The sequence below is a fragment of the Onychostruthus taczanowskii genome, unplaced genomic scaffold (genome assembly GCF_017590055.1).
Source record: "Onychostruthus taczanowskii isolate IOZ18803 unplaced genomic scaffold, ASM1759005v1 scaffold12, whole genome shotgun sequence".
NCBI classification, from domain to species: domain Eukaryota; kingdom Metazoa; phylum Chordata; class Aves; order Passeriformes; family Passeridae; genus Onychostruthus; species Onychostruthus taczanowskii.
The window spans coordinates 7,173,775-7,188,421 of record NW_024498351.1 but is presented as its reverse complement, the minus strand read 5'-3'; the positions used below and the strand labels follow the sequence as shown (position 1 = coordinate 7,188,421).

Sequence of the window (14,647 nt, the reverse complement as noted above, 5' to 3'; positions counted from 1 at the left end):
TATTATGGCTGAAAGAATTTAAGATACTGGGCAGTACAGACAAAAATGAGCTGCTTTGGGGAAATTAGTCCATTCATTTGCAACAATTGTGTGGTTTTCCTGTATATACCTGTTGTTTCTTTTGATCTTTTTCTCTAGAGCCATGTTCACCTTGCCAGCACTGTCTTGACCAGTAAGTACGTAACAGTAGCATTTCAAATAATATTTCAGCAAACATTTCAAATTGCCGAAAATGCCCTCCTTAGCAGACTGCCAAGTGTTGATGTTAGCAGTATTAAACTGGTTTACTCTATTTAAAGTACTTTTTTTTTTAAAGACCAGCATAAGTAAGACTTTGTTTTTTACTTAGAAGTAAAATTATTAGTGGGCATTACCTAATGATGGCAAACATCGAGTTGAAGTTCTTGCATTCTCTGCAGTGTAGTGCTATCTTAATGAAATGCTTAATGATCTTCATCCTTTTCAGCTGGTTGGTTTCTCTTAGAATCTCAGAAGCCACCCAGAAGGTTTCTTGATTTATCACCTCTTCAAACCTTTTTAGATTAGTGCAACCTGTTTTTGATTTGAGTTTAAATAAGTCATCTATGTATTCTGTGGGTTCGATATTACGGAACAGCTCAAAGTTTCTCATGGAGAGTTGGGTAGCCACCTCAACAGTACTGAGCTGTAGTAGGGAAATTTGGCTTTCCCTTAGTAACTCTTGGGCATCTTCATCTGAACAAAGAGTTTCTGTTTCCATGTTGTTCTTCAGGTAATACCTGTAAAAACAAAATTCAGAAAAAGACATTAGATATAATATACCCAATTAGTGCTGAGGGTTATCTTTGAAGATCCAATTGGAATCTGAGAATAAAATGAACTTCACCAGGCCTAGGTATTAATGACACATTGCATAACCAGCAATGTGTTGTGAAGAAACAGAACATTAAATAATTAAGTAGAACTCCTTTAACAAGATTTTGACTTCATAAACTGGCATCATCAGCTTTAGCTCAGTCTCCATCTTACCTGCCACTCAGCTGTATCCTGTCAGCAAGCTTGGATAGCTGATCAGGGAGCCTCCTCTGCTTGATGACACCCTCAGGTGTGACAGAGACCTCGCACAGTGAATAGGCATCAGGGGTTGCAGTCAGAGCAAATTCCCTGATGGCCTGGATGACCACTTCCTTTGCTGTTGTGTCCTTGCTGATCATTATGTAGCGACTTTGCTGGTCTGCCTTGAAAACCCGCAGAACTTGGTCTGGTAAGTCTGGAAAAAAATTACAAGCAAGTCATACAATTTAGTAAGCAAAGAAAAATAAAAACTCAATGGTGTAAGAACGAGTATTTGAGTTTAATCATTAGTGTTACCAGTTTTCACTTCAGTAAAAGTCCTGATGAAAAGCCAGATTCTTACTGATAAAGAATATCTTCAGTAAAAACTAGTTCTATTAACATCCAGAAAAAGAAGCTAGTTAGTCTATAAATGGAGCAAGCCACAAAAATATGTTAATATTTTCAAAATTTGGACAGACAACCTAATAAGCATAAATATATTGAAATCCAAACCCATTGATCCAGATATCCATCACTGGAAGTTTTAACCTCAGGTATTTTTAACTGATATGTATTTCAAATAATTTAATTTATTCCCTCTGTTAGAAATAAGCTTTTCTAGTTTTGTGAGGCATGGCATCTACTCATTTTTCTTTAATAAGTTTCTTCTTAAAAATAATTAATTTTTTTAGATTAGGGAAGATACAAGCAAGAAAATATATAATAATAAAAAGCCTTCTAAATGAAGGCTTCTGAAATGACTATCATAATAAAATAGTGAAAAAAAACCTGCCAAATGAAAACATTCACTTTGGTACAAATAGAGGTTTTTTTGACAAGACCTGAATGTGCATAACATGTATTCAAGTTGCTACAGAAAGATCTATTCAGCAGCAGAAATCTTGTGACAAAAGAATAGAACTGAACACCTCCCCACTGCTCTTGCATGTTTCCAAAATAATAATTTGGAAATCATTAAGATGAATCTCTCTGATATGAGTTTATTTACATGCCACAAAGGCTTTTTAGGCTTAAATATATGATTGTACAAATTTCATGCAACTAAGCCCATAACTTTGAAGCTCAGAGTAGTTTTTTGCAGCTTGAGAAGCACTAATACTAGAACACACTAACACTGTCTGATTACATTATCAGTTACACATAAAGGATATCATTACAGGCCAGCTTTTAGCCCTTCCTAAGCATTTGAGTCAAATTCACAAATACTTCACAACAAGCAAGCCAATTTTGCCTTTTATCACCAACTCTACACTGACCCATCTTCCTTCATTAATTAGTTGAAGAAGGATACAGAGCAGAATATTTTCTGAAATATTTTCTACATTTTTTGACATCTGGAGGAAGGCAGATGCCAAAGACACAGGTTTTGGAGATGTTATTAAAAACCAGACCCTTCTCTAGATCTTGCTGCCTCTTGCTGTTACAGAAATATTTGCCAAAGAAATGCTGTGAAGTTGAGAAGCTACTGTAAACAAGTACCAAGGTGAGAAACTGTTTAACAGTCCCTAGAAATAAAGTGTTTTGTGCAACAAGAAAATAACCTGCTCTGCTGGGTCAGTGAAATCAATATGAAGAAACGCAGAGGACAGCAAGTAGAGGAGTCCCATCTTTGCACTGCATTTTAGCACCCAATTTCTCAGGCTGCCTACCTATCAGAGCTGTGAGGGAAAGCTCTACACAGAACACAGACGTCTGCCAGCAAGTGAAATGATTGCAGCTATAGCAATGGTAGCAAGTAATTCAGCCCACTAATTTTTAAATAAAACACTTGAAGAGAATTGTAATCACCCCCCTTCACTGGTTTTCAAAAAGGGAAACTGGAGTGGCAGGCTGAAGAATGCAATGCCGTATGATAGGAATCTATTCCCTTAGAAAGACTGTGAGGGGAAAGAAAAAATACCAGTGACTGGCAGTTCATCATTACTCTATTATTTTGACTTCCAATCAAATAGCAAAGGCAGCACAAGAAAAGAGAAATCAAAGTGCTATTGAACATTTAAAAATAAATCTTTAAAAGTATATTTGAGACAGCCTGATCCAATCAGAAGAGAAACTAAAATGACTCCTTGCAGATTTCAAGCTGTTCACACTTTCTCCTCAAAGACTACTCTTCTAAAAGGAGCAAGTTGTTTTATTTTTTATCCTGAGGGATATTTCTCAAATCCTCAAAGGACAGCTGTTCTACCCATTTCTCTTTCTCCTCCAGTGCATTCAATTTCTTGCAAGCTGCCTCCATTTCCATCTTTAATTTAGACCAAGGTAGTAAAAGGAATTAAAACTGCAGGCTTTAATTTTTTCAAGTCTTGAAATATATAGAGATATAATTCAACTCTTCTATATACAATGCAACCATCTCTAAAGTCCTTAAGGTATATGCTTTTCATTTCAAGCCCGTTCCTTTCCACTCAGGAAAAAAAAAATTGCCTTAGAATTACTTTAAAAATATTCAGTGTGTGGACATTCAGGCAAAAACAAACAAAATGAAAACAATGTTTTGGGTTTTTTTAATGAGGAAGAAACACATTTTCTACAAAGACACGGAAAAACTGTTAAAACGTTGTAGCAATGGCACTACATCATATTGATCTCCTTTCCTCAATGCAAAATGCAAACAGTTGAACCTTATTCATTTATTAAGCTTCTCTGAACTCCACCTGTAATTGAAAGGTCTTTAAGCCTGCAATGGCTTTCCTTCTCATGGAGGTTTGTTCCAGGTGCTTGAGTCAGCAATGCCCACAGCTCTGGAAGTTGTCCACTTGCTGCACTTAGCATCACCACTTTAATTACCTAGATCTGTTTGGTCTAGGTAAGTGGCAAGCTAGAGAAAGGAATTTTCACCATTTATAGAAAAAGTCCTGATGAAAAGCTATGCTCTTACTGATAAAGAATAGCTTCAAGGTGTTGGACACTAGTCATTGGAGAAAATACAAAAAACTATTCACTTTCCAAGTCTCTCAGGATCAATCTTAGGCACTGGGGCAAAAATCACAAACCACCTCCTTGCAATCTCCTCCAGCCCTAAGACACTTGGACAAAACAATGTTCAGTATCACAGTTTCAAGCATAATGATTGCATCAACTTGGCCAGGGTGTAGGCTGATATTTAAGAAGCATCCCTTTAGCTAATCCTTTAGGTAATGTTTGAAATCCCTCAGTCTTAGGAGGGCACTGAATTTTCAGTTCTACATTTGAGTAATTCTCTAAACATTAGGCTAAAATAATCAAGTGTCTGCTGAGCTACCATCACTAGATCCTGCTCCAGAAGCTATATTTTAACAGCAAAGACTTGAATACTTAACTCAGGAAAGGTTTTCCACTAAGAATCCTCCTGCAGCCAGATAAGAGCCCAAATCCCAACCCTACCAGGAGCTCCAGCTAAACCATTTTTCTAAGATAAGGCTCTCAAGTTTCTCCCCCTATTTCTCCCTCATTCACCCCTGTGCTTTGATCCTCTCTAAATGTGTTCATTTTTATCTATTTCAGAAAGGGATTTTATATTCAAAGATTTTGGCATACAGCTGTAGGGCAGGGTGACTAACAAGAAACTTTAAAACTCTGTCCCTTACAAATGTAGTACAAATTACATAAGTCTGTTCAGAAGAATACTGAAATACATGTCTTGTGTCCCAGCCCAACATCCTTTTCCTTTACTATAAGGTAATGATCTGCTATGCCATTTGAAAATATTGCAGTCTTGAAAACAATGATCCATTGAGGTAAATTATAAAATACCAAGCAAAACAGGTTTTTACTGACCAAGAACATTCAATCAGTAAAAAGCACTCTGTATACAGTATACATGAAAAACAGGCATCTATTATATGTGGGTAAAATATATTGTAGCAAATGTAATAAATCCTCATGCAAGAATTTGTGTATGACAGCAAACAGTTAATAAAAACTCACAAGCCTCTTCAGACTCTACAAATCCACACAAAAAAACCCTGAACTGTGAGAGGAAATTAAAAGGTCAAGAACTACAATAAAAAAAGGATCCTTACCTGGAGTAGTATTAAAGTCTAAGATGCGGTGATGAGACTGCAGCAGGTCAGGATTACTGGATGACAGGGTTCCACTGACAGGTAAAGCAGGAGGAATGTGCTTTGTTTGCCTCAGTCCCACAATGCTGTCATCCTGAGACTGGCCTATTCCAATGTCACTGCATCCAGAAAGAAATAAAATCAGGACTTACAGACATTCAGAGATTGGCTATACTAGAGGGATTCAGTGATTTCTCTGTTGCTACGTTTTCATACTTTCAATTGTTGATACAGCAATTGCTATTTAGAAGTTCTCCAGACAATAGGTCTTGCTTTGTGAACAGTCCACTCAGAGTGACTCGATTTGCCTGCTCATACTGCCAGAAGATCCACATCATTAAGTTCTGAGGAGTTGCTAGGCTCATCTTTTAATGATTCTGGCCAATATGTTCATTCAAAAGGTGGTACACACCTCATCAGTCTTGCACCAGCCCATCACCCAAACTTTGAGTAATACTGCTGTCCCCTCAGTGCTGTTTTCAGACCTGGACTTCAGATTTTTTACTCCATCACAGACAGGATCTGCAACTATATTTGTGATGTATTGTAATCATATTATATAAAATCTTTCAACAGACAGATGAGAGAGGACAATTGGAGATCATTTGGTTTTCCCCACCCTGTATCACTTCTCTGAGTGTCTCTCCACTCAATGTGACTGAAGTGATACCAGGTAAGGCTAAGCTAAACAGCCACACTTGGGTGCTATAAGTATCCTCTCCAAAGTACCTGGCAGCTGTAAATAAAGTGTTCTGTGATAAAGGTGAAGGGATTTATCCATTAAATTGTGTAAGGCAGGGTCCCACAGGAGATCAGTACTGCTAGATGGATCAGAGACAGAGCTATCATCGTGTTATAGTAAGCACTGATTTCCTTATTGCTTTTGAGTTCACAATGTAAAGCAGAACACCAGCCACAAGATATAGAGCTGGAGACAGCCATTGAACTTTTCTCTAAATATACAGATCAAAACCCTTAATAAAATACTCAGAGGGTATAAAATGTTGAATTACAGTCATTATAGAAAGTGAAAAGCATTAAAAATGTAGCAAGTATAGGCAAGGCCTTTCTAAAAGCCAAGCATGTCTAAATCTGTATCTACACATTTAAATAAAGCATAAACCAGAATTTAGACTTCCTTGCAAACGTTACAACTAAGTCAGTCTAGTAAATTAAATGGTGCAACACAAATGACCACTTGTACCCTAATGTTGGGCACTTAAGCCTTTGTCTAGTGTTCCTAAACAGAAGTAATAAAAGCTAGATAATTACCCTGATAGCTGTTGCAGCACCAATATCCTCTTGTGCTTAGTGATGAATAACTCTACACCGTGCACTCTTGTACCACTTCTTTAAGTGCTATGAATTGAACAGTAGTCTGGAAAGCTAGAACAGTATCTGAGCACTAAAGACACATTTTTTAATGATACAGACACAACGGCCTTTGAGAAGGTAATGTATGGTATTGCTCTGTGTTGTGTTTGGGTTTTCTCACTGTTTTGCTTCTAAAAAACAAGCAAACTCTGTATTACCAACACACTTCTGTGAATTGTAAACCTCAAGCCATGAGAGTGACAGAAACACTCAAGTCCACTGCAAACAGATATAGGATTCTCTCTTTAATCAGAAGTTAAGGTGAATCTGAACATTTGTATTTTTGTACTTCCACATCAAGCACAAAATACTGTGACAAACAGTGATGACCTGCTCAGCACACAGCACCTTCATGCTAAGCCACAAGCAAATAAGTCTTTCACTGCGACCAAAAGAATTGCCAGCAATCAATATCAGGTCCTTCAAGCAGGAGCCACTCCACATTTTTAAAAAAGAAAGTAAACAAAACCCTGCAGCCCTAGTACCTCAAAATGTTTTCTGGTGGCTCTAAACAACTATATACCAGATTTCATAAATACTGCCAACAACAGTATTTTCTCTAAATTCAAATCAAATTAAGACAGTGTGAATCTTATATTAATAGCTTCACTTGCATTATGCATTCCTTTTTCAGTTTGCCAGTTTTATATAATCTTATACCTGTCCTGTGCGTCATGACTGAGGCAGCTTCAGTAAAGTGGATCAACTCTGAAATGTTAGGTTTAAAAGCAAAAAAACTGTCTTAAATTGTGCTGGAGTTTAAGTCTTCATATAATTGGAAATCCCTTACTTGACACTCAGTCTTACTCTACTTTTAAATCTTAAATTAGAATCTGAGTTCTAACATATGCAAACAAGTCATGAACTCTAGAAATATCAGATAAAAAGAGCAACACTAAAAAAATCCAGGTCCCATGAAGAGAGTACACTGTTAGGTAAAATATTTTATTATGCCAATGAAAGAAGGTTGTGGTTTTAAGGAAACAGCATTTCTATTGCTTTCGGTATGCATCTGCTGTGCAGGGAGACAGCATATTAACTAAGAAATAACTTTCCTGCTGAATGACAAAGAGGGTGGAAGGGATAATGAAATGACAGACGTATCTGAATGCTTCTTCCTTCAGAACACAAAATCCTGTGCACCCCACTGCAGGGCTGCAGAGAGGAGAGAGACAGGGGCTGCTGCACTATGGACCAGGCAGAACTTTACTAGAGAGCGAGGTGGGGATTGTGTTTAATCCCTTTTTGGACCAATTGAGCCTACAGAGCACAAAATCACTCTGTGTCAGAAAAGTAAACAAAGAGCTCCAGGGGAGATTGTACCTGGAACCCAAGAGATGTCTCACAGACAGTGAGGAGAAGATTTCCCTGTAGGTGCTGTTTGCTCCATTTGGGAAGTTATTTAACCTTATTGAACTAGAGCAAGACTGAAGGAAGGCATTACCTCCTGCTCAAACTGATTCATCTTTGATACTGATTTAATGTCTCCTGAAGCAGACAAGCTCCCTCTAAGAGCGACCTCATTCTAGTTTAAAGATTGGTTTTGTCTGGGTACATCCTCAAGGCACTGGAGCCTTCTGCAGTCTTCATACTCAAAAAACAGTGGACAGTTTCACCTCTTAAGCCAGCTGAGTCATGAAGTCTTTAAATGCCTACTTTAACTAAAGAGTAAATCAGCTTTCTCACCCCTCTTGACTTTCTTATATGCAAAAACGTGAAACTAGGTGAAGTCCCGTAATATATGCAACACCAGTAATTAAAAGGAAGAATGAGATTGATGCTTTTACACAATAGGGGGAAGAAAGGCACAAACACTAAACTCTATAGCCACAGATTTCTATGCAGAAACTGTGCAGACAAAAAAAAGTGAATGCCAACAGGCTTTGCAGACAAACTGCTATATATAACACATAAAGCAGTGCTAGCAAAAAGAAAACAAAATAGGTCAAGTTTTTCTGAATCTTACCCAAAGAGGTCCCTGCACAGAAAAGGTGTAAATATGAAAGAAAATAAAGGATTTAAAAAAAAAAATAAAAATCAACATGAAAATTTTATGCAAGTACTATGAACCATAGTGACCAATGCAGAAAAACAGACCTAAGTATGCACAGCTCATCAGAGAAACAAACATGCAAGACCAGTTAAATAAAGGAAAACATGCTAAAGACAAACAACACAAAAAGAGGATTTACAGATTCTCCTCTATTGAAAGGTACTGCCATCAATTGAAGAAACATCCATTATTCGTGTATAATAGTTTATATTAATTTAATAATTCTATTACTAAGATTCTATATATAATTTTCAGAATAGTTTTCATTTAGTAGGCAATATCTAACATCAGGTAAGGAAATTTTTTTTAAGTAATGGCAGGAAAAAAGCCGTGCATTTTCAGCAGGGCTGAAAAAAGACAAGCGTCTTTTTTTTAACATTTATATGGAATAGATTCTTCGTTAGTGGGACACAGGAAAGAAAAATGCAAGAGAAAAGACTGATCGCACAACTACCCTCTACAATTAATTTTCCCCCATCAATACCATTTGCCTTGGCCAAGAACCAGATTCCCATAATATCATATAAAATTCACTCTTCTACTTTTGCCAGCAATTTTCAGAACTCTATTTCTAAAATGTGTTCATAGAACAAAAGCAATCAGGTAGCATATTTAGCTTTCATTAAAAAAAAAGACAAATCAAAAAACAACCCACAATAAAAAAACCCACACAATTCCACCAAAGAACCCAAGTTAAAATTTGTTAAAATTTTAACCTCACTATCCTTACAGCAGCACATAAAAATTGTTATAGACCACTGGAAGGTGGATACCTTGAAATCATAGCTCATACCACCCCTTTGCAAGTAACCTGCCTGCACAATTATTCCGAAATAATTTCAGTTAACAAACCTCTTAAAAGAAAAAGGGAAATGACATAAAGAAGTATTTGTGTCATTACTTTATCTATAAGAAAAAAAATACATCTAAATTGATGTCAGGAGCTGCACTGTTAGCAGTCTATGTTTGTTCAAATATTCAGAATGGATGTTTTTTCTGGTATTTTTTCAGATACAAAGATGATTTGTATTAATAAATAAAAAGGTATAATCACAAACTATGAGTTCATTCAGAATTCTTATCATTTAATGCAGAGGAAATATTTAGGAGGAAATAAACTCACTTGTATGGTTTCTGAGGCAGAATGCTGATTCGAGTCTTGTCAAGTATCTTCTTTAACTTATTTCTTCCCCCAACTGTGTTGGCTTTACTTTTCTTATTTACTTTTTCTAATCCTATTACCTGCTCCACATCAACAGCAAGGTCAGGGATGGAGTAACGACTTGCCTTTTTAATATCACCGATCTTAGGCAGGTGGGGAGCACCATTTCTTTTTTCCTCTGACAACCTTGTTAAGAGTTCTTTAAAAACTGCACAAGACAGAAAAAGGGAGGTAAGAAAAAGGACAAAAATGTAAAAGAAAGCGCTGTGCACCAGAACAGTTCAATATTAATAATGAAAAAAAAAATATTAGAATATTCTGTCAATTCCAGCATTAAATTAATTTAGGTGTAAGACTTCAAAAACATGTTTGCTTTTAAAAATGACATTCATTTTCTGTAGCATGAATCAGAAAACCAGTTAATTGGCCCAGCCTAGAAAGGAAATACACAGGTGCCCACATGGTTACAAGGATGGTATCCACAGAAGGAATTTGACTTTTTAGTCTAAGGACAAAGGCTTCTGCAGAATAGCAGAAGAGCACATTAGACAAAAGTGAGATAGAAAAATAAAAATGAGAAGGAAGTTTTAAGCAGAAAGGCAGCAACAAAAGCTTTCAGGTGGACAAGAAATTATTAGCAACAGCATCAAAAAATTAGAAGGGAAACAGCAACAAAGTTATAAGGAAAATAAAGCAGGAGACTACTGAGACACCCTGGATGTTAGACAGGGCTGTTGTACCCATCTGTCAGAAATACCAAAAAAACACTCATTCTCCCTCAGCTCCCTAGCAAAATGTCAGCTCTGAGGCAGAAATATCTGACAAATTTGTAAATTAGTTCTTCTACTGCAACTTTGAGCCTCAAAAAAAAGCCAAAATATTTAAAAAAAAATCAAAACTGAACTGGAGAGCAAGTCATGTATTCTGAGTGTTAGAGGAACTCTCCATACAAAAATGGGGGAAAAAAAAGATGATTTACAATAATAAATGGAAAGCGATAATTAAAACTAAGGAACTGTAGAAAAACATAAGAACAAGGACAACTAACTAAGGATGAGTATTAGGGGCTATGTTTTACTGTTATTTATTAATTTTGTCCTCAATATTCTCTCAATATTCTCTAGAGGTACAACAAATTACCAAGAGACTGCAAAAGCTTGAAGTAAGACACAAAAATGGAGGAGAGTAAACCCAGTAAACCCAGCTTGTATAAACTGTAGTGCTGAATAGGACTTAGAGGCTGGAGAGAGAAATTAGCTACAGATAAGATGTTGTTCAATAAAGGAAACTCTTATTTTGGGATTTCTGAAGAAATCCTGCATGCAATACACACAAAGTAACTGCTCTGGGACTGTACTGTAATCTGATTTCAGTATTTGCTCTGGAGCCACAAGATAGAAAAATTAGAAAAACACTTCTGAAGAAAGGCAGAAATCAGGTTTAATCTTTAACAGAGTAAAGTAACACCTGAGATTCAAACACCCAGTGTGAGGAGGATAGTTACAGATCTTACGCATAGAGAGACAAGAATATTCGGCTAAAAAAGCATGTCCAGATAAATTAAGAAATGTCTCTAATTATTAGAAACAACTGAAAGAATCTTTACTGCAAAGCAGAAAAAAAATGTCCCAAGGAAACAGATTTGACCAATGACTTTTAAGACTCTTTGACCAATGACTTCTGGAGATAACGCAGGCAAACTAAATCTTCAGTTAGTGCAGTGATGTGCTGTGGTAATATTCTGCCCTACTTACTTGTGATGAAGAACCTGATCCTGAAAGAGATACTCAAGGAACACATCACTAAATTCTATAAATAATCCAAGTACCCAGTGGTAAAAAATCAAACCAAACCCCCAAGCTATTAATTACTTATGATGCTAATTGAGGTCCTGAGCTGCTTGAAGACTCTTCCATGTGTACTTTAGTACTTGTTAGAGGGAAATATGTAGAAAACAAATACAGAAGGTAGCAAGAATCTTTTCACCTAGCTGGCAGGAAAGGCTGTAATAGCCTTGAGCTTGTTACACTTAGAGTGGGCTGAAAAACTATGAGTAAATTCAGCAGACAGAATAAGACCACTGATCAGCTGAAATGCCTGAAGAGGCTTCTTTCCTAAGAGAGAACTAAACATTATATATACAAGCAGGTTTTTAAAGTTTGAGCTACATGGTCACAATAGTTCCTCTTAATCCAGAAACATACACTTGTGAGAGGGAAGCCGCTTCATGTAAATCCCTACTCATAAATTTTTCTTTGCAATGTCTATGCAATTATTATACCAAGGTATTTTACGACCTTTGTGTTCCCTTTTTCTGCTCTCTCCAGGACAAAAGAGTTTCAAACAAAACTATTTTAAGCTATTAAAAAAATAATTTAGATCTCTATCAAAACTAGAATGAACAATGCAGACAAACTTACCAAATAAATTGGTTTTCACAGTGATAGACAGATGAGTGTTATTTCTAAGGATTTCCATGGCTTTTGTCAACTGAATGTTTTCAAAGTTTTGACCATTCACTTCCAATATCTAAAATTCAAACAAGTTTGAAAAATTTTCATGCAGTGAAGAGAAAGGAAAAAAAAAAAAAAAAACACAGGGGAGGGGTAATGGAGGGAAACATTTTAAAATTACATACCTGGTCTCCACGTTTCAAGCCTGCTTCTGTAGCTTTGCTACCAAAATCTACACTGTCAACAAAGATTCCAAACCCCTTTTCTGACCCTCCCAGCAAGATAAAAGGCAAAGGGGCTTCTCGAGATGGCTTTGTTAATGTTATCAATCTTCGTTTAGCTTTAGCAGCACAAGCAATATTTAACAGCCTCAAATGTCCACCCATTTTCTACAAGAGAAAAGCATAGTAAGTTATATAAAAACAACAGCCTGGCTATTCCCTGTTATCCCAAGTAGTCAGAAAAAAACCCTCACTCTTACCTCCCTCTCCAAATTGTTCTCAAATTCTTCCAGAAATCGAGTCATAGCAGGATCTCCTTCAAAATCATTGAAGTGATTGTTCACCCACAACAATACTACCCGTGTAACCTGAAAATTCATCAATATTATAAATATATTACTGGAATACTCAGAACAACACTATGCCAAGTTCTTTAACAACACTGGTCATTAAAGGCCCTGTAGATTTTCACTGGAAACTTAAATAATACATATACATACATATTTTTATATATATATATATATATATATTTACACACACACACACATATATCAAACTTCACTAATATGCAATTATATATCAGGAGAAAAGAAAAAATTAATTATCAACATTGCTTTCACTTGTATAAGAAATTGTATGCTGTATTTCATAATGAATGCTGCAAGTCAGAAAACACTGGCTGTATCAAATTTTATTAAGTAAGGAATAGTGCACACAGGTAGAAGGCAACAAGGTAGATGCATTTCTGACTTATAACAATTTCCTGTTCATGTACATTTCCAAATCTGCTTAGTTCTCCAAGCACAGGATCACAAAGCTTACATTACAGCCTAATATTGGCTCTTGAATCTCCTACATCTTTAGATGTGCCACCATTAACTTCATTTGGCATTTAGCTCTGTAAAAGATCTCCTGTATGTTTAGAGAGGCAGGAAAAGCAAGATATTGCAAGAAGTAGGAAAGAGGTTTTAACAGCAAAACCAGCAATTCCTTTCCTTAGAGCCAATCTTTCCATTTACTCCTCCTTTTTTTCCCTCCACTGGCTACTCCCCCCAAGCAATTATGATGATAGAGCTGAGAATAATCTTAGCTGGTATTTCACAGTTTCTTAGGAAAAAATCTGAAGAAATACCATTAATTAATACTAATGAAGGTAAAGACACAAAATAAGAGCTGCATTTTTTAAAACGATATGCTTTCACTATAATGTTGTCTCTTTTAGTATGTGATTTGACCTGGAATATCAGCAGCAGTTATCCTGACAAAACAAGTGTTTTGGTGTCTTGAATTAGTATTGATTCTTGCTATTTTTAAAAAGTTGCTGAATCCAAAACACTTGTGCCACTCAATGCTACATCTAAAAATACAGCTGCATTTCTTCTTTTATGCTGGGAAAGCAAATCAGTAGGGATAAATCTCTAAACATTTCAAAACCAAACGCTTAAGAACAAAGTCTCATACAGTTTAAAAGTCTCATACTAATTTTAATTAGTCCTAACCCCCACCCATTCTTCGTGTCTGCACAAAATCCAAACCTCTGCAGCCCCACATCCTAAAGGTCTGACACCAGGCATGCAAAACCAATCCCTGCCACTCCCAAAATTTCTAAGTAGTCTTTCTTTTACCCCAGAAAGGAAATTAATTCAGAAGAACTGCTGAAACTAATGACCAAACCAACCAAGCACTTCAGAATTCCTCATGTTCAGATCCTAACTGAAGGCAACTAGCCAGCTCTACATGCTGCAGCTCCCAGCCACAGGAAAATACTTGAGATTTCTGCACCTTTGAAATTGAAGATGAACTTCATTCCTGTTAAACAGTTTTGATATTTTTCATTACTGCGGATGACACTGGAAGATCCAGACAATGTCTGCTTAAATTTAGGGTAATTGCAGATTATTAAAATTGTCTGGGAAGTTGCAAGCTGTACCACGCAATGTATTTTAAACTACTGCAGTGACAGGTTCACTGCAGTAACCTGTCCAAACTTTTAAAGTTGGGACTTAACTCATCTACACTCAGAGGACACTGAGCTGGGAGGAGTTGAATGCTGACTTCCAGAGGAATGCCATTACTTGTGTCACAAATTAGGAACAGCATTAAAAGAGGATTAAAGCTGTAAAATCAAGTAACTTGCTGCAGGGCAAAATCATTGCTAGGGCTGGATGTCCAGTGTCCCACTCTGAATGCTTCTGAGTACTCATCATCCCCAGGAAGTTTTACTCACCCCTTTCACTCCCTTTACTGCCTATCAGCACCCAGTACAAAACAGCCAAAATCTTCCAGAT

General features: G+C 36.5%; 1 protein-coding gene across 3 annotated transcripts in view; it reads right to left on the bottom strand.

The window, feature by feature from the left end:
* Nucleotides 1-14,647, bottom strand: part of RAPGEF2 (Rap guanine nucleotide exchange factor 2) — a 127,489-nt gene that overhangs the window by 16,719 nt on the left and 96,123 nt on the right. For all 3 annotated transcript variants that reach the window (XM_041427894.1, XM_041427895.1, XM_041427896.1), the window contains 7 exons: nucleotides 12,620-12,727; nucleotides 12,324-12,527; nucleotides 12,106-12,214; nucleotides 9,647-9,893; nucleotides 5,058-5,215; nucleotides 1,009-1,249; nucleotides 375-758 (listed from right to left, as the gene is read on the bottom strand). In XM_041427894.1, the coding sequence (XP_041283828.1) occupies nucleotides 375-758; nucleotides 1,009-1,249; nucleotides 5,058-5,215; nucleotides 9,647-9,893; nucleotides 12,106-12,214; nucleotides 12,324-12,527; nucleotides 12,620-12,727 (1,451 nt within the window). The remainder of the gene's footprint in view (nucleotides 1-374; nucleotides 759-1,008; nucleotides 1,250-5,057; nucleotides 5,216-9,646; nucleotides 9,894-12,105; nucleotides 12,215-12,323; nucleotides 12,528-12,619; nucleotides 12,728-14,647) is intronic.